This window comes from Mobula hypostoma, chromosome X1, assembly GCF_963921235.1.
Source record: "Mobula hypostoma chromosome X1, sMobHyp1.1, whole genome shotgun sequence".
In the NCBI taxonomy this organism is placed as follows: Eukaryota; Metazoa; Chordata; class Chondrichthyes; order Myliobatiformes; family Myliobatidae; genus Mobula; species Mobula hypostoma.
Genome location: NC_086128.1, coordinates 160,935 through 187,578, shown reverse-complemented (window position 1 = coordinate 187,578; position 26,644 = coordinate 160,935). Strand labels below are relative to the sequence as shown.

Below are 26,644 nucleotides of genomic sequence, written 5' to 3'. Positions count from 1 at the left end.
CCCAGTTTTCTGACCCCTGTAGCCTAGGGATGACTACCTCCCTGTAGCTCCTGTCTATCACCTCTTCACTTTCCCTGATAAGCAGTAGGTCATCAAGCTGCAGCTCCAGATCCCTAACACGGTCTCTGAGGAGCTGCAACTCGGTGCACCTGGCGCAGATGTGGCCATCAGGGAGGCTGGAGGTCTCCCAGGATTCCCACATCTGACACCCTGAACAAAGCACTAACCCTGCAGGCATGCTACCTAATTCTACAGGAATGAAACAGGAAAAAATAAGTCTACTCACCCACTTGCCTCGCTAAACAGATGAACTTTTTAAACTGTTAGCTGTGAGAGCCCTGCTGTTCCTGTCTGTCTGGGCCGATTCGCGAGGGGGGGTTGGGGGAAGAGTTGGTGCTTTGCTCTCGCCTCTTCCCGTTTACCGCTGAAGCCCATTGCGGCCAAAGCCCTACACTCTGCTACCACTCACTCCACTGCCCGCTCCGACAGCTGCCTACTGTATAGGGTGATTTCCTTTTTAAACTCTCAGCGCTGTCCTGTTACGTCACGCGCCTGCGCAGTCTCGTCCTTCTTGCACTCGAAGAAGTTTTTTAAAAAACTACCTTCCTTCAGAATTCAGCTCTGGGTTAAGGTCTTGGTTATTACACAACACCCAATCTAAGATAGCCTTTCCCTGAGCAGGCTCAAGCACAAGCTGCTCTGAAAAGCCATCTTGTAGGCATTCAAATTCCCTCTCTTGCGATCCAACACCAACCTGATTTTCCTAATCCCCTTGCATATTGAAGACCCCATTACAATTGAGTCATTGCCCTTATTACATGCCTTTTCCAGCTCCCTTTGCAATCTCAACCCTACATCTTGGCTACTATTTGGAGGCCTATATATGATTCCCATAACGGTTTATTTATCCTTTAAGTTTCTTCACTCCACCCACAAAAATTCAACATTCTCTGACCCAATGTCATCTCTTTCTAAAGATGTAATTCCATCTCTTACCAACAGAGCCACACCACTGCCTATGCCTTCCTGCCTGTCCTTTCAATACAAAGTAGATCCTTCATTGTTCAGCTCCCAACTATGGCCTTCTTTCAGCCACAACTCAGTGATGCCCACAATGTCATACCGACCAATCTCTAATTGCGCCACAAGTTCGTCCACCTTATTCTGAATGCTACGTGCTTTTATATATGGTACCTTCAGTCCTGCATTCTTCACCCTTTTGAATTTTGCCTCTGTGGTACAATTTAACTCTGCTTTGTCTGCACTTGTACCCAATCATTGGCTTGTCCTTCCTTACGTTCATGATACATCCACCATCTACTTGTAAACCTGCTGGCTCATCTTCGGCTCTATCATACTGGTTCCCATCCTCCTGCCACATTAGTTTAAACTACTCCCAATAGCTCTAGTAAACCTGCCCGCAAGAATTTTGTTCCTGCGTGGATTCAAGTGCATCCTGTCCCTTTTGTACAGGTCGTACCTGCCCTGGAAAAGTTCCCAATTATCCAGAAACCTGAATCCCTGCCTGCTGCTCCAGTTCTTCAGCCACACATTTATCCTCCACCTCATTCTATTCCTAACCTCACTGTCGCATGGCACAGGCAGCAATCCCGAGATTACTACCCTAAGTGCAATCGTGAGCAATGGCCAGATCAGAAATGCTGATCAAGTCAACTAGTTCCTAAAGAGAACTCTGATAGGCCAATCAGATGGTTCACTGCTGCTCAGTGATAGAACACAAAAAAATGATCTGTCAAATACATAGAACAGGCACAAGGGTCACCAGCCCCTGTACCCCAGAAACACACCTGAGCAGTGTGGCAGAGGTATGTGCTATGCATCACCTGACCTGAAAGCATCACGTTGACTCATAACAGATCGTGTTCACAGTGGAACAGCTTGGTCAAGGGTGGGGTGATCAGCACAGATGGACAAATTATACCTCCGCTACCCTGTTAGGTCCTTGAGGTCCTGCTTCCCAGCCTCCTTCCCAACTCCTGTTATTCTTCTTTCAAGACCTCCTCCCTTTTTCTACCTATAATTGATGGTACCAATATGCATCATCATCTGGCTGCTCATCTCTTTTCAGGATATTGTGGATGCGTCCAGAAACATCACGGATCCTGGCACCTGGGAGGCAAACTACCATCCATGTTTCCTTTTTGCATCCACAGAATTGCCCATCTGACCCCCTAACTATAGAGTCACCTATTACTGCTGCCTTCCTCTTCCTTTCCCTACCCTTCTGAGCCACAGGGCCAGACTCTGTGCCAGAGGCACGGCCACTGTTGCTTCCCCCAGGTAGATTGTCCCCCCCACCAATAATACTCAAAATGGAGCACTTTTGTTGACAGGGACGGACATAGGGGTACTCTCCACTATCTGACGTTCTCCCTTCCCTTTCCTGACAGTCACCCATTAATCTGTCTTCTGTAACCTTGGGGTGACTACCTCCCTGTAGCTCCTGTCTATCACTGCTTCACTTTCCCTAACAAGCTGAAGGTCATCGAGCTCAAATAAGGAATGAACTTTCTTACTTACTGGTTCTCACTGAGCTTTGATGAGCCAAAGCCTTTCTACTCTGCCTCAGAGTACTCCGACAATGACCGCTCTCCCAATGACCACTCCGCTGGGCAGTACTTTTATAGAAACTGGGGTCTTAAAGCTCTTCACCGGACCTGCACAGTACTCCAATCAACTTCTTGGATCATTGGGATCTCTTCTGGGGGAGGTATGACCTGTACAAAAGTGGCAAGATGCACCTGAACCTGAGGGGAACCAATAAAGGCAGAAGTTGATCGTTTCCTGATCAGTCAGGGCATCAAAGGATATGGCGAGAGGTCAGGTGTATGGGGTTTGCGTTGAATCCTGGATCCACCACGATGGAATGGTGGAGCAGACTCGATGGGCTGAATGGTCTAATTATGCTTCTATGTCTTATGGTCTTATTTGGAGACCTATGTATAATTCCCATAATGGTTTTTTATCCTTGCAGTTTATTAAGTCCACCCATAAAGATTTGATGTTCTCTGACCCTATATCACCTCTTTCTGATGATGTAATTTCATCTCTTGCCAACACAGCCACACAACTGCTAATGCCTTCCCATCAGATAATCTTCTTCTTTCCCCAAACCTGGTGCCAATGTCTCACGATTTCAAACCCACTTCTCCCACATCAATCACTGAGCCATCTATTTAGCTCCCTAATCTATTAATCGTGTGCCAATTTGCATGTGACTCAGGTAGTAATCCAGAGATTAATGCCTTTTTGAATCTTTTTTTCAATTTACTTCCTTGCTTCTCAAATTCCCTCAGCAGAACCTCTTTCCTTGTTCTTCCTACATCGTTAGTACCACATGGACCTCGACATCTGGGTCTTTCTCCTCCCATTCCAATTTCCTCTGCAAGTCCGATGAGATGTCCTAAACCTAGGTACCATGCAGAGAGCACAGCGTTCAGGATTCTTGATCCTTGCAACAGATAATTTTGTCTATTACCCTGACTGTACCATCTGCAATTACAACTGCATTTCCCTTCTCTTCCCCTCTTGAATGGCTCCTCGAACCACAGTGCCATGGTTCAGTTGCTCATCTTTCCTTCAGCCCCCACTCTCATCCTCACAGAAAGCAAAAATGTCAGACCTGTCAAGCAAGTTCAAGAGCTGAGTTTCCTTCAGCACTACCTCTTGGTTCACATGTATCCATAGGTATTCATGACAATTAAACTTGAACTTGAACTTGCATCCCTCAATCTGCCTCACTTGCACTCACACCCTCTTGTCCGTGGCCACAGACCGAATCTGAAGTATTTTATCTGCTGGTTGCAACTGCCTTCTGAAACAGTGTGCAGGTAACTCTTGCCTTCCCTGATGCATCACAGTCATCACTCGTATTTCTGAGGTCATGTGATTTAATAGACCTGGACTCTCATTTCAATGTGAAGTTCATGATTATATACACTGAGAGTTAAATAAGAGATTAAGGGTCCTCTATCTAGAGGAATGATAATTTTTATCACCTCTGTTTCCAGCTTTTATTCTTCAAACCAGAATGGGGGAGAGACTTCAAACGTCTGAAGTACTGTGAACGTTAAAAGCAATGTTAAATCTCGATTGATTTCAATTTTTTCTATCTCCAGTGCCCTTGGAATGTTCACAAACTGGATGGCTACTCCTGTGACAATGATCAGGTAATGGCTTCATCAAGACATCACAATTGAACATTTTTTTTCACTACTGAATTTTCTTGCTTCTGAAGAATGTAACATGATTCCTGTTGGAGTTCTGGTTCCATGATTGATTGTAATTCACCTAGATCCTTTGTATGACCACTTTGTAGGTTTTCTCTCTTAAAATGCACTTAACTTGAAAAGCTGACATTTACTCAAAGATACAATTTGGTTTTTCAATCATTGTTTTCCCCTTTTTCACTAATTTTCTTGAGAAATCTGAGCTTTCAACAATTCCAGTTCCATCAATACTGTACTTTTTATCTGGTCTGGTACAGTGACAAGGTACTTGACTCATTAGCTGTGACCCATGGTGTATTTTTATACCATCACTAAAATATTAAGTACAGTTGATGTTTATATTCATTCATGCCCTGGATGCTGGCAAGTCTATGACCTCCCCATATCAATACTGTTCTGGCCTCTTGAAGCACAATTCATTTTGTATGAACATAATTTCTTATACATAAGCTGTTTTTTATACCATTTTCTGCACGGATTAATCTTGATTCAATTTACAGCGCATGGTGGAAAGACACACATCTCCATCCACTCTTTATTTGCCCTTGAAACAGCAATATCTGTGAGTCTTATGTTTGTTAACATTGGGAAACATTTAGTAGATACATTTTGAAGGAAGTATTATACATAAGTTTATCGTTGGGCCATGGGTTTACTCTTGTTTACACTGCATAGTTATGGAATATTGTATATTACCTTGGTTAACACCGATTGTGAGAATAATCGACAGTGTTAGTATTTTCAGGCGCGCGACGAGTCAGTATTGAATTTAATACATATTTTACTTAATTCTCTGCAGTTTCACAAGTAAAGAGATCTCATTAAAAACCCTGAAGAAAGCTTCCATCTTGGGTGATTTTTGAGAAGTTGTTTAGCTCGCTGCATAGCTGTGTTTAGATGCACAGTAAGGGCAGTAGAGTGAAAAGATAGTTCGTCTTCAGAGGCATCATCCACAGACTGGAGACACGTCTGACTGCTGTAGATGATAATGTCAGCTTTCGACTCAAGCAACGTCGATCACCAAGATCTGGAAGTCAGGTCAGAATGTGGCTTATCTATTGCGTCTTCGCGGTGCTCGAGTGAAACCACAATTAGCATAGCCGCAGCACGAGCTCGCGCCAAAGCTGAAGCAGCAAGAATGAAAACAGCATATGCTAAGCGTGAAGTTGAGATGCAAATGGAGAAAGCTCGGATAGACATGGAGAGAGCATATGTACAGGCTACATTAAATGCGCACAAGGAAGAATGTGAAGCCAAGGCTGCCTCAGCAGAGGCAAAGGTCTATGAAGCAGCAGCTGACTTAGACAGTGGTGGTCTATAACCAGATCAGTCATGCTTTGCGATCACAACAGCCAGTGCATCTTACTAAGGAATATGTCCAACACATTTTGGCTGTATAAAAGACTGTGTTTCAGCTCTATAAGGAGAAGTTGTCCACACCACACAGCCAACTTGCCTTTCACATAGTCCAGGTATTGACAGTCACAGTCTACAGCCCCAAAGACCCAAAGCATCCCTTTCTGCAATTTCATCACAGCAAAGACATCAGTCAAGTGTTGCTACTGATGCCAACCCCATCTGCACAGACATAGACAATCTGAACTTCCATCCATCCTAGGGCACACACTTGGCAAACCATTCTTCACAATGCCCTCATTCAGGAGCTGCAGTTGCATTAGATTTGGCTTGGTATCTGGTTTGTCAAGACCTAGTCACAGCAGGACCAAAAGTGTTTGGCAACCAGTCAGCCAGCAATCTGTTCTGAAAGTCAAGCTTTCGCAATGCTGTGGAAGGATGAAGTAAGTGGTTTGGTGGGGAGCTACTGTAACATGCAAGAAGGGTTAGAGCAGTGTACATTAATAATTTACAAGTGCTGTGGCTCTCCAGAGGCAATCACAGAATCTCTCTTCAGCAGACTTGATAATTTTGCAAAGCTCTCAAACGATGAACTGTGGGAACTATTGGAACTTGCAGATCTCTTGCCGGAACTGCAAGCCACAAAATATACTAGAACTCAGTTTCTTGGATACAGCAAGGGGAATAAACCGTATCGTGGAGAAATTGCCAAACAACATGCAAGAACGGTGGACAACCGAAAGGTCTAAGTATATGAAGCATCATGCCCCCTATCCACCATTTTCATTCTTTGTGGAATTTATCTGTGACCATGCAGAAATGCAAAATGACCCTAGTTTTATGCTTTCAACCCCAGGCAACACGTCTTTCAAAGAGAGGTCTCCAGCAAAAACATGGAAAACCAAAACCCCTATCGTGGTCAGAAAAACTGAAGTGGAAAACTCTATCATGAACCCCAATAGACAATTTCCTTTCCATAAGAAACCTCACCACTCATGGAAATGCAGAGGATTCAGAGAAAAAACACTTGCAGACCAGAGACACTTTCTAAAGGAGCACTCAATATGTTCCAAATGTGTGCTTCAACTGCACACCAAGCAAAAGACTGTACAACTATCATACACTGCACTAAGTGTGACAGTGACCAGCACGTATGAGCACATCATTCACGGCCAGTGCCTCGGACTACTTGTTGTTCCAGCACACCCACAGCAGAGCACAGCAGGGAGCCAGCCAAGCATCCATCAGATGTAACTACTTCCCCATGCACAGAGATAAGAGGGAAAGGTTCCAAGGCAAATCTTGTTCTAAAATATGTCTAGTCAAAATCTACCAGAAGGACATGGTGAGCAAAAAATAGAGACATGGTATTAGATGATCCGAGCAAAGTATCGTTGGCAAAGTCAACTTTCTTTGACAGATTCAGTATTCAAAGATTTGTTTCCTCTTGCACTCTAAAAATGTGTTCTGGAGCATCAGAAGTTGCTGGAAGAAGAGCCAGTGGATTTGTTGTGGAGTCAATGGGGGGAGGTGTGCTTACCCTTGCTAACCCTCACTGAGTGCAACCATATTCTCAACAACAGGGATGAGGTCCTAACTCCTGAAGTTGCACGCGGTCATTCACATCTTAAGGCCATAGCTGACAAGATTCCCCCACACTCGACTCTTTTGCTGAGGTTCTCCTGTTGCTCAGCAGAGACACCATCCATGTACATAAGGTACGTGAACAACACAATGGTCAGCAAAGTGCGCCTTATGCCCAACAACTGAGCCTGGCATAGGTCATAGTGGGTGAAGTCTGTCTTGATGTTGCTCATCAGCCCACTGTTAGCACATTTAAGACTAATGTCCTGGAGAAAGGGTGCCCAAGTTATTTCAGGCCCTGTGAGAGTAGAATCTTTATGGAAGGGAAGATTGAGGTAAGCAAACCAAACCTCAGGACGTACTCTGCTCAACTAGGTTTAGATAAGCTGGTCTTCTGTCACTTGGAAGATAATTATAAGGTGGCACTTTCCAGCAAAACTGAGGTCTTCCTTTGAATCATCAATAAAGATGAGTCATACAGTTGAGTAGCTCCCCCTCCTTTTGGTCACTATGCCAACTCCTACAACAGAAAGCAGACCCTTAGTCAACTCAGTTGCACATTAAGAAGGAAACCAGAAATGAAAGATCATTATGTGGTCTTCATGTAGAGACTTGTCAGGAACAATCATGCTAAGTTAGCTCCTCAACCATATGCCACAAAGTTAACTGGTATTTGCCCAACTTTGGTGTTTACCACCGCCAGAAACCTGCACAAATATGAATTCAAAGGTTTCAAAGGTACATCTAATGTCAGAGAAATGTATACAGCATACATCCTGAAATGCTTTTTCTTCACAACCATCGACAAAAACAGAGGAGTGCCCCAAAGAATAAATGACAGTTAAATGTTAGAACCCCAAAGTCCACCCCAGCTCCCCTCCCTCCTGTGCGTAAGCGGTAGCAAGCACGATCCCCCATCCCTCCAACCAGCAAACAAAAAAAGCATCGGCACCCGCCTCCGAGCACTCAAGCATGCAGCAAAGCATCAATAAAAACACAGAGTTGTAGTACTCCAAAGATGACACGTTCACCCAGTATTTGACATACCAGAGGCTCGCTCTCTCTCCCTAATAAGGGAGAAAGAGATGTCTCCATTTCACAGCGAGAGGGGAGACATTACAAACAACTTACTGGTTTACGATGTAAAACGTCTGTTGCATCACTTTTTTGTGCTCTGTGCCCAAAGATCATTTTCTCTGGCAGAAGAAGCAGTCAGCGTGCTGAAAGCAGCACAAGACATGTAAATACAGTCTAATCTCAGACTGCATATGATCACATCCAACAGGGCTAAAGTCATGCAATGTTTCCCATTTGAAGATCTGGTCAAAGGTCTACAGAATCTTGACCTTGGACATGACCTCCCTCCTATGCAATACAGTCTGGGCCTTGGATGGGACCTTGTTACCAACACCCCTACTTTCCAAGTCACTGATACCGAAAGACTCTTTGAAGGTCGTAGTACAATATCAACCATCACCAGCCCATTTCACTCTCTTGGATTTGCTGCTCCAGTCAGTATCCAGGGACACTTCATGTTGCAAGAGTTGACCTTGGGAACTTGTGGATGGGATGCCCCACTCCCTAAAGAGAAACAAGAGCAGGAATAGCAGTGGTGTTCATCCCTTCATGATCTTTAAGGTTTGAAGATTCCAAGAAACTACACAATTGCACTATCTACATTCCAAAAGAAAGAAGCCAGCACCTTCTGTGATACGTCAATTAAAGAAATTGCTGCTGTTGCATACCTGAAGGTCACAGACATTGCTGGATATCATGATGTTGGATTCATCCTGAGCAAGGCAAAGCTTGCACCCAAACCAGATCTCACTATACCAAGGCTTGAACTCCCTGCTGCTGTTCTAGCAATTGGAGATGGCAGAGATGATAAATGAAGAACTAGATACAGAAATAGATGATGTCAAATTCTTTACGGGCAACAATGTTGTCCTCAGTTATATATTTAATGAAGCAAGGAGATTCCCTGTTTATGTACATAATAGGATCCAATGCATCCGGCGATCAAGCCAGAAGAGCCAGTGGAACTACATACATTCCTACTGATTTCAACCTGGCTGAACATGCCACAAGAGGACTCCAAGCTAATCATCTCACCCTCTCCTCATGGTTAACTGGCCTAGCTAACCCTGAGGCAGATGTAGAAATACATCCTCCAGTCTCAACTAACATCATTCATTTATCACTGCTCCAACTTGGCAGTGCACACTTTGAGTGTTTTTCAGATTGGAAGTTGCTTGCCACTGCAATTGCCTGACTTACACATTGCTTATTCCTTAACAGGAGTAGCCAAAGATAGCCTTTGCAATGGTTGGCACACCTGCACGCAATCTCTCAGCGCAGAGCAAGTGAATTGGGCAAAGATTAGAATCCTTCTTGTTCAAAGACAGATTTATGCAGAAGAAGTGCAGTGCATCACAAAGCAGGCACCTCTCCCAAAACAAAGTTCTCTTAGTAAATTCTGTCCCTTTCTTGATTCTGCGCGACTACTGCAAGTTGGAAGATGGATAAAGAAGGCAGTTTAGAGGTAACTCATTCAGTTGTCATGCGGGTCAGATCCATGTTACCTCTCTGCTCATCAGACATTACCACATCAAGTATGTCTTCAAGGCCCGCATTTTCAAAGTGGGAATGGTTAATGCCGATGTGGTAAGACTGTTTTCAAGACCAGTATCTGAGACTATCCTTCTTTTGCTAAAGACTTAATAAAACGATCACTTGACTTTTAGTCTTCATAGCAAAGTTTGACATCCTATGGATTCCAGGCTGGGAGTGTTTTGGCATCTAGAGGTGCAGTTCATTTTGTATCAGCATCACTTCCTATATGTAAGCTGTTTTTTATGCCATTTCCTGCACTGGTCAACTTCAGTTTGATTTGAGACACATGGAAAAACACACATCTCTATCCACTCTGTATTTTCCCTTGAAACAGCAATATATGTGAGTCATAAGTTTATTAATATTCATAAACATGAGCAGATATATTTTGAAGGAAGTATGTTTACGTCTTATCATTGGGCTGCGGGTTTACTCTTGTTTACACTGCATAGTTATGGAGTATATTACCTTGGTTAACACCGATTGTGAGAATAATCGACAGTATTAGTATATTCAGGCGTGCGACAAGTCACCATTGAATTTAATATGTGTTTTACTTAATTCTCTGCAGTTTCACAAGTAAAGAGATCTCATTAAAAACTCTGAAGAAAGCTTCTATCTTGGGTGATTTATGAGAAGCTGCATAGCTGTGTATAGATACACAGTAAAGACAGTAGAAATACATAACAAGTGTTAAGCCCCAAAGACCCTTTGACCTCAACAGTAAGATAATACTCATCACGTGCATAATGTGTCTAATATTACTTCATCCAGGACTATCACACATTATTTTAAATGAGTCAACACTGACTTTTAGGAAATGTAGTATCTTTTAATTGCACATACTGCTTCGGTGTGAAGTAGTGCCCTCAATTATGAGTTTTGGATCCTCTGTCAAGACTAACTGCAGGGAGTTGTGGACACAGCTCAGCACATCATGGAAACCAATCGACCCTCTATAGACCATGAGACCAAAAGCATCTGGCCCATCTAGTCTGCTCTGCTATTCAATCATGGCTGATCCATTATTTTCCCTCCTCAACCCCACTTCCCAGCCTTCTCCCCGTAACCTTTGATGCCATGTCCAATCAAGAACCTATCAAGTTCAGCCTGAAATACACCCAACAACCTGGCCTCCACAGCTGCATGTGGCAACAAATTCCACAAATTCACCACCCTCTGGCCAAAGGAATTTCTCCACATCTCTGATTTCAAAGGACACCCCTCTATCCTGAAGCTGTGCCCTCTTGTCCTCAACTCCCCCACCATGGGAAACATACTTTCCACATCCACTTTGTCTAGGCCTTTCAACATTCAAAAGATTTCAATGAGATCCCCCCTCATCCTTACAAGTACAGGCCGAGGGCCCTCAAACGTTCTTCATATGAAAATCCTTTCATTCCTGGAATCATCCTTGTGAACTCGGCCTTTTTTCCTTGGAGCGACGGAGGATGAGAGGTGACCTGATAGAGGTATACAAGATGATGAGAGGCATTGATTGTGTGGATAGTCAGAGGCTTTTTCCCAGGGCTGAAATGGCTAGTATGAGAGGGCATAGTTTTAAGGTGCTTGGAAGTAGGTACAGAGGAGATGTCAGGAGTAAGTTTTTTTTACGCAGAGAGTGGTGAGTGCATGGAATGGGCTGCCAGCGGTGGTGGTGGTGGTGGAGGTGGAAACGATAGGGTCTTTTAAGAGACTCCTGGATGGCTACATGGAGCTTAGAAAAATAGAGGGCTATAGGTAAAGCCTAGGTAGTTCTAAACTAGGGACATGTTCGGCACAGCTTTGTGGGCCAAAGGGCCTGTATTGTGCTGTAGGTTTTCTGTGTTTCTTCTATGAGATGTTCGGCACAGCTTTGTGAGCCGAAGGGCCTGTATTGTGCTGTAGGTTTCTATGTTTCTATGTTTCTATTTAGAAAACAGTCAACCCTTTCATTTCTCCTACCAAAGTGCATGACCATACACTTCCCGATACTGTATTCCATTTGCCATTTCTTTGCCCATTCTCCTAATCTGTCTAAGTCCTTCAGTAGCCTCTCTATTTCCTGAAAACTACTTGCCCCTCCACCAATCTATATACCATCTACAAACTGCAACAAAGCCATCAATTTCATCATCAGAATCATTGACATATAATCTAAAAAGAATCAATCCCAAAACAGACCCCTGTGGAACACCACTAGTCAACCACAGCCAACAAGAAAAGGTTCCCTTTATTCCCACTCTTTGCCTCCTGCCAGTCAACCACTGCTTTATCCATGCTAGAATCTTTCCTGTAATACCATGGGTTCGTAGCTTTTTAAATAGTGTGGCAACTTGTCAAAGGCCTTATGACAATCCAAGTACACAACATCAACCAATTCTCCATTGTCTATCCTGCTTGCTACTTTTTCAAAGAATTCCAACAGATTTTTCAGGCAAGATTTTCCCTTGGGGAAACTATGCTGACTATGGCCTATTTCATCATGTGCCTACAAGTACCCTGATATCTCATCCTTAATAATCGACTCCAACATCTTCCCAACCACTGAGAGCAGACTAACTGGCCTATAGTTTCCCTTCTTCTGCCTCTCTCCTTTCTTGAAGAGTGAAGTGACATTTGCAATTTTCCAGTCTTCCAAAACCATTTCAGGATCTAGTAATTCTTCAAAGATCATTACTAATGCTTCCAAAATCTCTTCAGCCACGTCTTACAGAAATCTGGAGTATATACTGCATGGAGGTCAGTGACCAGTGGTGTTCTTCAAGGATCTGTTCTGAGACCCATCCTCTTTGTGATTTTTATAAATGAGGAAGTGGAGGGATGGGTTAGTAAATTTGCTGATGACACAAAGATTGGGGGTGTTGTGGATAGTCTGAAGAGTTGTCAGAGGTTACAGCAGGACATCGATAGGATGCAGAACTAGGCTGAGAAGTGGCAGATGGACTTCAACCCAGGTAAGTGTGAAGCGGTTCATTTTGTTAGGTCCAATTTGAAGACAGAATATAATATTAATGGTAAGACTCTTAGCAGTGTGGAGGATCTGAGAGAACCTGGGATCCATGTCGATAGGACACTCAAAGCTGCTACGTAGGTTGACAGTGTTGTTAAGAAGGCGTATGGTGTGTTGGCATTCATCAACTGTGGAACTGAGGTCAAGAGCTGTGAGGTAATGTTACAGCTATATAAGACCTTGGTCAGATCCCACTTGGAGTACTGTGTTCAGTTCTGGTCATCTCACTACAGGAAGGATGTGGATACTATAAAGAGTGTGCAGAGAAGATTTATAAGGATGTTGCCTGGATTGGGGAGCATGCCTTATGGGAATAGGTTGAGTGAACTTGGCCTTTTCTCCTTGGAGCGACAGAGGATGAGAGGTGACCTGATAGAGATGTATAAGATGATGAGGGGCATTGATTGTGTGGAGTCAGAAGCTTTTTCCCAGGGCTGAAATGGCTAACAGGAGGGGGCACAGTTTTAAGGTGCTTGGAAATAGGTACCGAGGGGATGTCAGGGGTAAGTTCTTCACACGGAGTGGTGGGTGTGTGGAATGTACTGTCGGCAGCGGTGGTGGAAGCGGATACAATAGGGTCTTTTAAGAGCTACTTAGGTAAATGGAGCTTAGAAAAATAGAGGGCTATGCATGAGGGAAATTCTAGGCAGTCTCTATAGTAGGTTACATGGTCGGCACAACATTGTGGGCTGAAGGGCCTGTAATGTGCTGTAAATCTTTATATTCTATGTCCTGTACCATCTGGTCCAAGTGACTTATCCACTTTCAGACCTTTCAGTTTCCCAAGAACCTCCTCTCTAGTTATGTAACTTCACACACTTCATTACCCCCTGACACCTGGAACTTCCACCATATTGCTAGTGTCTTCCACAGTCAAGACTGATGCAAAATACTTAATCAGTTCGTCCACCATTTACTTGACCCCATTACTACCTCTCCAGCATCACTTTCCAGTGGTCTGACATCCATTCTCATCTCTCTTTTACACTTTTATCTCTCTGAAGAAAGCTTTGGTATCCTCTTTAATAATAATTGGCTAGCATACTTTTGTATTCCATCTTTTCCTCCTTAATGACTTTTAAGTTGCCTTCCTTTGGTTTTCAAAAGCTTCTCAATCCTCTAACTTCTCACTAATTTCTGCACAATTATATGCCCTCTCTTTGGCTTTTATGTTGGCTTTCACTTCTCTTGTTAGCCACGGTTGTGTCATCTTTCCTTTAGAATATGTCTTCCTCTTTGGGATGTATATATCCTGTGCCTTCCATATTGCTTCCAGAAATTCCAGCCATTGTTGCTCTCCCATCATCCCCGCCAGTGTTCTTTTCCAATCAATTCTGGCCAACTCCTCTCTCATGCCTCTGTAATTCTCTTTACTCCACTGTAATACTGATACGTCTGACTTTAGCTTCTCCTCAAATTTCAGGGTGAATTTCATCATATTATGATCACTTTCCCCTTTTACCTCCAGCCCTCTAACCAATTCTGGTTCATTGCACAGCACCCAATCCAGAATAGCTGATCCTCCAGTGGCCTCATCATGGCAGAAGTGGAGGCCATGGACTGACATGTTGGAATGGGAATGGGAAGTGGAATTAAAATGGGTGGCCACTGGGAGATCCCAATTTTTCTGAGGAATGGGGAGTAGGTACTTGGTGAATTGGTCTCTTAATCTACATCAAGATTCACCAATATACTGGAGTACTAGATACGGTAGATGACCCCAACAAACTCACAGGTGAAGTGTTGCCTTACCTGGAAGGACTGTTTGTGGGCCTGAATGAAAAATTTTGAGTGTGTTGCTTGGACTTCCAGCATCTGCAGATTTTCTCTTGTTTGTGACAATACCTTTACCTTTAGTCCTGTATTCAGCCTTTTCAATTTTGTATGCTTTGTATGTTGCAACTCATCCTGTTGACTGCAATTTTGCCCTGTCAACATGCTGTCCTCACTGCACATTGCCTGGTTGTAAGCCAGTTACCTCATCTTCAGCACTATCATTCCACTTTCCTACAATACTTCTTGCATTGAAATACAGGGAGCTCAGGAACTGTCCTAGCACTCTGGTTCCCAACCCTCTGCAACTCTAGTTTAAACCCCACTGTGCAGCATTAACAAACCTTCCCGCTAGGATATTAGTCTCCTTCCTTTTCAGGTGCAAACCGTCCCTTCTGTACAGGCCCCACCTTCCCTGGAAGAGAGCCCAATAATCCAAAGATCTTATGCATTTCCTCCTACACCAATTCCTTAGCCGTGTATTAAACTCTGTAACCTTCCTAGTTCTACTAGTAAAATCTCACTAGTATGTGGCATAGGTAGCAATCCTGAGATCACAACCCTGGGGGTCCTGCCCTTTAACTTAACACCTAATTCCGTGAACTCCTTATGCAGAACCTTGTCGCTCGTCCTATCCATGTCATTGGTACCTACATGGACCATGACTTCTGTCTGTTCACCCTCCCACTTGAGAATGCTGAGGACTCGATCCGAGATGACTCGGGCCCTGGCACCCTGGAGGCAACATATCATCCGGGAATCTCATTCTCCCCACAGTACCTCCTATCTGTTCTCCTACCTATCAAATCTCCTGTCACCACAGTGTGCCTCTTCTCCCCTTCCCTTCTGAGTCACAGAGGCAGACTCAGCACCAGAGACCCAACCACTGTGACTCTCCTCTGTTAGGTCAACCCTCTCCACCCCCCAGACAGTACCCAAGTGATTTACCTGTTGTTGAGGGAGGTGGCCACAGGAATACTCTGCGCTGGTTCCTTAACCCCTTTCCGCTTCTCAACTTGTCATCCAGTTTCCTGTATCCAGCACCTCGGGTGTAACTACCTCTCTATATCTCCTATCTATCACCCCCTCAGCCTCCCGAATGATCCAGAGTTCATCCATTTCCAGCTCCAGCTCCTTAACGTGGTTTGTTAGAAGCTGCTGCTGGATTCATTTCTTGTGGTTGTAGATGTCTTCCCACATCCCACAAGAGGAGTATTTCACTATCCTGCCTGTCATCTCTCCTGTCCTAGCTGAGCAGATATAAAGAAGAAATGGAAAAAAAACTTGAGCTTTTCTTTCCTTTGCTTTCTCTGAGCGAAGCCTCAAAGAACTAAAGCTATAAGATAACCACTCTAGCTATGTACACTCGGATGACGGCCACTGCAATGATGAAGGTTGCACTTGCCTTCCTTTAATTTGCTCTTACTAATCAATCCCAAATGCTGACTGGTTGCTGGTCAAAGCCCTATTACGCTGCCGTGACCTGCTGCTTCCTTTTATCCTCAGGCAGTGGACCTGATTGAAGCCCCCAGTTGGATTCTTGACCTCACAATCTACCTCATTATGATCTTGCACCATATTGTCTACCTGCACTGTTATTCTACATTGGTATTTTTTTTAACCTTGTCTTACCTAAATGCACTGTGTAACAACTTGATCTGTATGAATAATATGCAAGATAAGCTTTTCACTGTGTCTTGGTACCTGTATCAATAATAAACAAATTCCAATTCCAAAAATGCATTCTAGTACATTTTGATCCAAACAGTCTTGTGATGTTCACTTATTTTGATTGTCTTGTCATACATGCATTGATTGAAATTTGGGCTTCTTCAGCTTCCGGGTGCCAACTAGAAAACACCCAATGCAGAAAAAAAGATCAGGTTACTGGGTTGCATCCATTTGGCACTGACTTTACAGAGCCAGACTGATCTGAATGCCATATGGGATTGCTCACTGGTACTTTTGTGGTTAACATTAAAACAGATGCACCTTGCGAAGAAGGAAAGTTGCCTGAGTTTGCTTTGTGTTTAGCACTGTCCTTAATCATCCTAACGTTGTCGCTTTACTGCACTGCATTAGAGCTTCTTAACTTTTGTTTCTCAGGGCCGTTGTTATGGTGGCAAATGCCATACCAGGGACAGGCAGTGCGATTTCATCTGGGGTCGTGGTAAGTATGCACCCAATTGACTCAAGGGAAGGATTCCACCAGTTCCTAAATGGATCATCGTTTTATATTGAAAAAGTATACATGTTGAATGTAATATACTAATGAACATATCAGAAAATTATCAATTATTTTCCAATGTGGAGTTAATCATGTAAATTAACATTAAAAATGAATACTTAAAAATTAATGCTTGAACCTTTTCTTCATTTTTATTATTTAGAGTGTTTGAGTTGTATTGAGCAATGATTGTCAACGATGCAACATTGAATGTATATCGATGTAGAAGAAGTAGTAAATGTCTGTATATTAACTAGTCAAGAAATTCTTGTTTCCTCTGCCTGGATTCTGCAGGGAAATGCCAATAGTACCACACAGAACTGTCAACATTTTCCCATGTGATGGTCCTGAGTATCCTTCACCACTACGGATAATCCAGCCTGCACAGCTGCATTTATTTTCTGCACCCGGTCACAGATTCAGTCAATCTGTGAGCCCTCGCTATCGTGGATATATTGCTCTTCATCACTGGACATCTATGATAGCGAGGGCTCACAGCTTGACTGGATCTGTGGCAAGGTGCAGAAAATAAATGTAGGTTCTGAAGCCCTAATTCCTGCCGTTCTGAAGGTCTATTGACAGCTCAAGTTACTGAAGATTGGAGACATGTGTTAAAAAAAAAGTCAAATAAATTAAAAAATCAGCATTATTTTAATAAGTGTTAATTAACTCAAAACATAATGATGACCTAATGAAAACATTAATGTCAAGTAAAATAACACAAAAATAGATATTTGGCTTTTTTTTGTTGTTAATTTGAGACAAATAAACAGGATTGCATAAGAATCTGACATCTCATGATCCCTGCCCTGAACTTGGTGGTGAGTCTGTTGGCAGATCAGGAGGTCAGATGCATCAAGATCTGACCTCTAACTTGTCTCTGATAACTGCATTGCGATGTGTAGGCCGGAACTCAGTGATGAATTGATCTGCAGAGAATACCTTACCAGCAGTTCACTACCAAAGTCAATGCATTTTGGATGTGTGATCAGTGTCATAAGAGAGCTACTTAAAAGACAAGAACTTATTTAAACTACTACTTTTTCCTCTACCTGTTCCCTGGCCTGCTACTAGAATAGGTCCTGTTGTTAGTCATAGTTCATGTAAATGCATGAGCCCAACAGACTTGAGGATTAATTTGATGTTGTGAAAAACTAGAAGGCTGTAAATGGTTTGACTTTGTTTAAGGTTCCACAGATCGGATATGTTATGAAAAGTTAAATGTTGATGGAACTGAAAAGGGAAACTGTGGTAAAGATGGACAGAACTGGCTTCAGTGCAGCAAGCAGTAAGTAGCTACCATTTAACTAACAACATTGAAATATAGCAACGTTTTGCATAAGCTCCATTGTTGTTTCTCCTGGGTTTTTTTTTCTTTCTCATTTATTAGACTTGTATTTGTATCCACGACAAAGGAGCGTAATAGTCCCAAGTGAGTGTGCTGTTCCACTGTGCCTTACCATTCTTAAAGCCTTTTGTTAACTCCATCCCATTGCACTCAACAGAGCTGCCCTCTAGGTCCCAGCTGAGCTAATATAAAGAGACCTTATCATGTGACTTTTCTAAAGTGTTCTCACCAAGCCTTTGCCAACATCCAAAAGAGCCCTGGCTGGTCCTAACCCCATTAGCTCTCACCCATATCTTTTGAACTTTCCATGTGAATCAAGAATTAAAGAAAATTTAGGACATGGAGACGATTTGGCTCATTGTGCTATACTAGATGAAAAATAGTTGCACAGAATAGTGGTCAGTTTCTCTGAGATCTGTGGGCAACCAATTAACAGAGAAGGATTCATTAGGAAGGGGGAATAAAAGTAATGCAGGTGCAAGTGGAGCGGCCATTCTTTTGAGTATGCTAATGTTTAGAGTGGCTTTGGCGCATCAGGCTTGGGAGTGGTGAGTTCCTCTTTTTGTTCTTATTTCTTCATTCATCATCTGTTAGGGAATGATAGTGTAGTGAGAATGGCTTCGGGGCAGTATTTTGTACTGTGTGTGCGAGTCTCCCAGATAAACGCATCTGGAGCTGCAGCTTGATGACCTTTGTCTCGTGGGAGAATAAGGAGGTGATAAGGGAGTAGTCACCGCTAGGTTTCAGGAGACAAGTAACTAGGTGACTGTCAGGGGAAGGAAGGGAAATGCACAGCCAGTGCAGAGCACTCCTGTGGCCGTTCCCCTCAATAATAAGTACACAACTTTAGATACTGTTGAGAGGGTCGACCTACCAGGGGGAGCCACAGTGACCGGGTATCTGGTGCTGTGGCTCAGAAGAGCAGAGGGGTGAAGAGAACTGCAGTGTTGATAGGAGATTCCATCATTAAAGGAACAGAGACAAGGGTCTGTTGGTCTGATAGAGACACCCATACAATAATTTGCCTCACTGGTGCCAAGATCAGGGACGTCTCGGATCATGTCCATGACATTCTCAGCGGCAAGGGTGAGCAGCAAGAAGTCTTGGTGCATATTGGTACCAATAACATTGGTAGACAAGGTGAGGAGGTCCTGAAGAGACATTTTAGGAAGCTAGGTAGGAAGCTGTAAAACAGGACCTCCAGGAGAGTAATCTCTGGATTTCTGCTTGGGCCATGTTCCAGAGAGGATAAGAATAGGATGATTTAGCAGATGAATGCATGGCTCAGGAACTGGTGCAGGAGGTAGGGATTCGGATTTATGAGTTACTGGGTTCGCTTCTGGGGAACATGCGACCTGTACACAAGGGAGTTGCATATAAACCCAAGGGAGTCCAATATCCTTGCAGGCAGGTTTGCTGGAGTTGTTATGGAGGCTTTTAAATAATTTGGCAGGGGGATGGGAAGCATTGTGATAGTGCTGAGGACAAGGCAGTTAGTTTACAAACAAAGGCAATCTGTAATGAGACTCCTAGCAAGGAGAGGCTGATGACAGGACAAAATTGCAGTCAACAGGATGAGCTGCGATGTAAAAGACAGACAATATCGAAAAGGGTGAATACAGGACTAGAGGTATTATATTTGAATGCACACGGTATATGGAATAAGGTAGATGAACTTGTAGCACAGTTGCAGATTGGCAGGTGTGATGTTGCAGGCATCACTGAATCATGGCTGAAAGAGGATTATAGCTGGGAATTTAACATCCAAGGATACACATTGTATCGTAAGTACAGGCAGGTAGGCAGAGGGGGTGGTTTTGCTCTGTTGTAAAAGTTGAAATCAAATCAATAAAAAGAGGTTACATAGGGTTGGAAGGTGTTGAATCATTATGGGTAAAACTAAGGAACTGCAAGGGTAAAAAGACCCTGATGAGAGAATCCTAAGAAGTAGTGAGGATGTGGTCTACAAATTATAATGGGAAATAGAAAATGCATGCCAAAAGGGCAATGTTACAATAGTCATGGGGGATTTCAATATACAGGGAGATTGGGAAAATCAGGTTGGTGCTGGATTCCAAGAATTTCTAGAATGTATACAAGATGGCTTTGTAGAGCAGCTCGTGGTTGAGCCCAACAGGGGATCAACTATTCTGCATTGAGTATTGTTCAATGAATTGGAATTGATTAGAGAGTTTAAGGTAAAAGAACCCTTAGGGGAAAGTTATCATCATATGATTGAATTCACCCTGAAATTTGAGGAGGAGAAGCTAAAGTCAGATATATCAGTGGAGTAAAGGGAATTACAGAGGCATGAGAGAGGAGTTGGCCAAAATTGATTGGAAAAGAACACTGGCAGGGATGATGGCAGAGCAGCAATGGATGGAATTTCTGGAAGCAATTCGGAAGGCACAGGATATATACATCCCAAAGAGGAAGAAGTATTCCAAAGGCACGATGACACAACCGTAAACACGAGGAAATCTGCAGATGCTGGAAATTCAAGCAACACACACAAAAAATGCTGGTGAACGCAACAGGCCAGGCAGCATCTATAGGAAGAGGTACAGTCGGCGTTTCGGGCCAAGACCCTTCGTCAGGACTAACTGAAAGAAGAGATAGTAAGATATTTGAGAGGGGGAGGGGGAGATCCGAAATGATAGGAGAAGACAACTTTCCAGCTCTTAGCTCCATCCCTCCCCCTCCTGTCTTCTTCTATCATTTCGGATCTCCCCCTCCCACTTTCAAATCTCTTACTATCTCTTCTTTCAGTTACAGAATTGCCTGTCTGACCCCTTAATATAGAATCCCCTATCACTGCTGCCTTCCTCTTCCTTTCCCTACCCTTCTGAGCCACAGGGCCAGACTCTGTGCCAGAGGCACGGCCACTGTTGCTTCCCCCAGGTAGGTTGTCGCCCCCAACAGTACTCAAACAGGAGTACCTATTGTTAAGGGGGACAGCCACATGGGTACTCTCTAGTATCTGACTCCTGCCCTTCCCTCTCCTGACTGTTACCCACTTATCTGTCTCCCAAAGCCCCGGTGTAACTACTTGTCTGTAGTTTCTCTCTATCATCTCCTCACTTTCCCTGACCAGATGAAGGTCATCGAGCTGCAGCTCCAGTTCTCCAACGAGGTCCCTAAGGAGCTGCAGCTCCACACACCTGGCGCAGATGTGGCCAGAAATGGCTAACGTGAGGGGGCATAGTTTTAAAGTGCTTGGAAACAGGAATGGAGGGGACATCAGGGTCACGTTTTCCACACAGAGAGTGGTGGGTGCATGGAATGAACTGCTGGCGGCGGCGGAAGCAGATACAATAGGGTCTTTTAAGGGCCTCTTCGATAGGTACATAGAGCTTAGAAAAATAGAGGGCTATGCGCTAGGGATATTCTAGGCAGTCTCTAGAGTAGTTTATATGATCGGAACAACATTGTGGGCTGAAGGGCCTGTAATGTGCTGTAAATCTCTATGTTCTGACTGGCCTGGTGATTTTCTCCAGCATTTTGTCTGTGTGTGTTGCCAAACTGTTAACTGTTTACCCCATTGATGCTGCCTGACCTGCTGAGTTCCCCTAGTGCTTTGTGTTGCTTAAAATTCAAGACGATGCTTTTATGCTCATGCATAATAAAATATCTTGAGTCAATGGAGGAAGGTTCAGAATGAGTCATTATTTGTGCAAAATGTTTAAGGTGTAGAGGCATAAATTGACCACTGGATTCTGCCAGTCTGAATTCTGTAGCATAATTCTTTACCTTAACTTCCTGGACACTCATAATCTTTTGAGGTTTGTATGGCAAGAGGTTATGGGTCCATGCACATATATTTGCCCCAGAATTTAAAGGGTAGATACAGTCCTTTTCAAATAGCAAGTAACACATTTGTGTGCTTGTCTCTACTTAAACCAAGTGTTGGAGTTCAACAACTGTCAATGCTTCCAGTAGAGAAGGGAACAATAGAAGACAAAACAAAAGAAACAATTGGGGTGGCAGAATACAGCATTTGGTGCCCAGGCCTCATGTGAGAACTTTCTATATAGGAATCTCAACTACAAACAAGCGAAAATCTGCAGATGCTGGAAATACGAGCAACACACATAAAGTGCTGGAGGAACTCAGCAGGCCAGGCAGCACCTATGGAAAAAGTACAGTCGACATGTCAGTCTGAGACCCTTCGGCAGGACTGGAGAAGGAAAAAGCTGAGGAGTAGATTTGGAAGGTGGGGGGAGGGAAGAGAAAAATGCTAGGCGATAGGTGAAACTTGGAGGGGGAGGGATGAAGCAAAGAGCTAGGAAGTTGATTGGTGAAAGAGACAGAAGGCCATGGAAGAAAGGAAAAAAAGGTGGGGGGGAGCACCAGAGGGAAGCAATGGGCAGGCAAGGAGATAACATGAAAGAGGGTCATTTTGTCGAGACCCTTCATCCTGCACTTTGCATGTGTTGTTCAAGATTTACAGCATCTGCAGAATTTCCTGTGATCCTGAATCATAATTTTTGAATCCTAATTAGGAATTTTTTCAGTGGTTAGTAACTGAATTCTTTGTTTTCTATAGGGATGTTCTTTGTGGTTATCTTTTCTGTTCCAATATCACTCAGCCTCCAAGACGTGGAATTCTCAAAGGGGACATTACTAGTGTGACCTTATACCATCAAGACAAATACATGGATTGCAGGTAACAATGCAACTGAATTGACTTAAGAAGCTAATGTAGCCAACCAATGACAATGCTGAACTTCTGTTCTGAGGATAGAAACATAGAAAAGCTACAGCACAGTACAGGCCCTTCGGCCCACGTTGCTGTGCCTAACATGTCCTTAGCTACCTAGGCTTACCCATAGCCCTCTATTTTTCTAGGCTCCATGTACCTATCCAGGAATCTCTTAAAAGGTCCTATCATTTCCGCCTCCACCACCGCCACCAGCAGCCCATTCCACGCACTCACCACTCTGCGTTTAAAAAAAAACTTACCTCTGACATCTCCTCTGTACCTACTTCTAAGCACCTTAAAACTATGCTGTCTTTGCTAGCCATTTCAGCCCTGGGAAAAAGCCTCTGACTATCCACACAATCAATGCCTCTCATTATCTTGTACACCTCTATCAGGTCACATCTCATCCTCCGTCTCTCCAAGGAGAAAAGGCCAAATTCACTCAACCTATTCTCGTCAGTAATGCTCCCCAATCCAGGCAATATCCTTGTAAATCTCCTCTACACCCTTTCTATGGTTTCCACATCCTTCCTGTAATGAGGCGACCAGAACTGAGCACAGTACTCCAAGTGGGGCCTGACCAGGGTCCTATATAGCTGCAACATCACCTCTCGGCTCTTAAACTCAATCCCACAATTGATGAAGGCCAATGCACCATATGCCTTCTTAACCACAGAGTCAACCTGCGTAGCAGCTTTGAGTATCCTATGGACTCGGACCCCAAAATCCCTCTGATCCTCCACACTGCCAAGAGTCTTACCATTAATACTATATTCTGCCATCATATTTGACCTATCAAAGTGAACCACCTCACACTTATCTGGATTGAACTCCATGTGCCACTTCTCAGCCCAGTTTTGCATCCTATCAGTGTCTGGCTGTAACCTCTGACAACCCTCCACACTATCCACAACACCCCCAGTGAGATACCCCTCACTCTTCTGAACTCCAGTGAATGCAGGCCCAGAGCCATCAATCACTCTTCATATGGTAACCCCTTCATTCCCTGAATCATTCTCCTGAACCTCCTCTGGATCCTCTCCAATGCCAGCACATCTTTTCTTACATAAGAGACACAAAGCTACTCACAATATTTCAAACAACACGCAGAAAATGCTGGTGGAACACAGCAGGCCAGGCAGCATCTATAGGAAGAGGTACAGTCGACGTTTCGGGCCGAGACCCTTTGTCAGGACTAACTGAAGGAAGAGTTAGTAAGAGATTTGAAAGTGGGAGGGGGAGATCCAAAATGATAGGAGAAGACAGGAGGAGGAGGGATGGAGCCAAGAGCTGGACAGGTGATTGGCAAAAGGGATACAAGGCTGGAGAAGGGAGAAGATCATGGGACGGGAGGCCTAGGGAGAAAGAAAGGGGGAGGGGAGCATCAGAGGAAGATATAGTGAGAGGGACAGAGGGAGAAAAAAGAGAGAGAAAGAAAGGGGGGAAATAAATAAATAAGGGATGGGGTAAGAAGGGGAGGAGGGGCATTAATGGAAATTAGAGAAGTCAGTGTTCATGCCATCAGGTTGGAGGCTACCCAGACGGAATATAAGGTGTTGTTCCTCCAACCTGAGTGTGGCTTCATCTTGACAGAAGAGGAGGCCATGGATAGACATATCAGAATGGGAATGGGACGTGGAATTAAAATGTGTGGCCACTGGGATTCCAAGTGCAGTCTGACCAATGCCATATAAAGCCTCAACATTACATACTTGCTTTTATATTCTCGTCTTCTCAAAATGAATGCTAACATTGCATTTGCCTTCTTTACCACTGACTCAACCTGCAAGTTAACCTTTAGGAAATCCTGCACAAGGACTCCCAAGTCCCTCTGCAACTCAGATTTTTTAATTTTTCTCTGTTTAGAAAATAGTCTACAACTTTATTCCTTCTACCAAAGTGCATGACTATATACTTTCCTACACTATATTCCACCTGCCACTTCTTTGCCCATTCTCCCAATCTGTCTAAGTCCTTCTGCAGGCACCCTGCTTCCTCAACGCTACCTGCAGCTCCACCTATCTTCATATTGGCTGCAAACTTGGCCCCAAAGTCATCAGTTCCATCAACCAAATCAACATACACAACACGCTGGAGGAACTCAGCAGGTCAGGCAGCATCCGTGGAAACGATCAGTTGACGTTTCGGACCGGAACCCTTCGTCAGGACTGAAGGGGGAAGGGGCTGTGTTTGTGTTTACCATCAATCAAATCACTCACATACAACGTAAAAGGAAGTGGTCCCAACACAGACCCCTGTGTGGATCACCACTAGTCACCAGCAGCCAATCAGAAAAGACTCCCTTTATCCCACTGTTTGCCTCCTGCCAGTCAGCCAATCTTCTATCCATGCTAGTATCTTTACTGTAATACCATGAGCTCTTACCTCATAATATATAGTTGATTGTCTATGAAATGATCAGACATTATGAAATTATACTTGATACCATAATGCTTTGTACTGGATTCATAAAGAAAATATAAAGATTTCACAAACCAGATTGTATGCATCACTATTAACAACTTGGTCAAGGTGTGTTTATAAAATTAAATTAACATACTTAAGAAGAAAAACTGCTGTAAGCAAAGGCTTTACATTAGATTTATACCAAGTTTATTTTGTTTCCATAGATTAAGGTTATTATGCTGTTTTCATAAGCTATTAACAGAGTATTATTTATTTTTTGCTCCAACAGCTATGATTGATTGATCAGGGTAGTGAGGAACTGCCAAATGCACGAGAAAGAGTTTGCCTTTGATGCCACATCTTGCCTTTCCTTAAATGTTGTCATCCTAGGCAATTTTTTCATTTGTGTCATTAACCATGGCTTTGAAATGGAATAGTAGTCTCTAGAAATTCTTGCTTGAATTGCAGATGGGTAGACTGTTAGTTTACTGGTGTTTGCCAAGAATTGCAAATTAGACATTTGCCTTAGAACGGTGCATTGAACCCATGGCTCTTGCCTGTCAGATTAGGGGAAATATGATAACCTTCTGCATCTCTAATCTTTATTTACTGCATTCAAAGGGAATAGAGAGAGTTTGATGTTGATTAAATTGAGCATTGATGGTACTATCACATGGTTCTCAGGGGTGGCCACGTTGAACTGGATGATGGCACTAGTCTTGCTTATGTAGAAGATGGTACCTCCTGTGGACCCAACATGATGTGTCTTGACCACAAATGCCTACCAATACAAGCCTTCAACCTGAGCTCTTGCCCACAGAGTGCAAATGGAGACATCTGTTTCAGCCATGGGGTAAGTCCATTTCAAAAAATAGTGAACACTGATATGTTGAGATTTGAATATTTCAATAGAATAAAATAAGGAGGAGTACACAAAACTGACCAAATTGTCAACATAAATTGTGTGATTGGACTTTGTGCTGACATTACCCCGACTACAAAAGTACAAAATTGATGAGCAAGAAAAGGCTTCATCACATCTTCTGACACCACAATCGTCAGAGGATTACAACTGAATATCTCACTCCTTTGAATCACTGCCACCAACTACACCTCAACTAGAATTCCCTGTAGTATAGAAGCTACTTTTCATAATCTCCTAGTCTATAAATCTTAATTAGAACAATGCACTGCCTCCAAATAACATTAGACTTGAAGTTGTAGGGTCAAAAAGTAGGGTGGCCAATGGAAACAGGCTCAAACATCAGCTTCACCAATGTCAGAAGATACTGACCTGATAGTACAGTTTTGTCAATTGACTATTAATCAACCATTGCAGCTTTTAGATGAGGTATCAAAGTCAAAAACGGACTAACTGTTCCCCTGCAGCCCT

At 43.4% G+C, this 26,644-nt stretch overlaps 1 protein-coding gene across 6 annotated transcripts in view; it reads left to right on the top strand.

The window, feature by feature from the left end:
• The window catches only part of adam11 (ADAM metallopeptidase domain 11), a 287,890-nt gene that overhangs the window by 232,965 nt on the left and 28,281 nt on the right, over positions 1-26,644 (top strand). For all 6 annotated transcript variants that reach the window (XM_063037211.1, XM_063037208.1, XM_063037207.1 and 3 more), the window contains exons 19-23: positions 4,140-4,190; positions 16,675-16,738; positions 17,984-18,083; positions 22,690-22,809; positions 25,936-26,104. In XM_063037211.1, the coding sequence (XP_062893281.1) occupies positions 4,140-4,190; positions 16,675-16,738; positions 17,984-18,083; positions 22,690-22,809; positions 25,936-26,104 (504 nt within the window). The remainder of the gene's footprint in view (positions 1-4,139; positions 4,191-16,674; positions 16,739-17,983; positions 18,084-22,689; positions 22,810-25,935; positions 26,105-26,644) is intronic.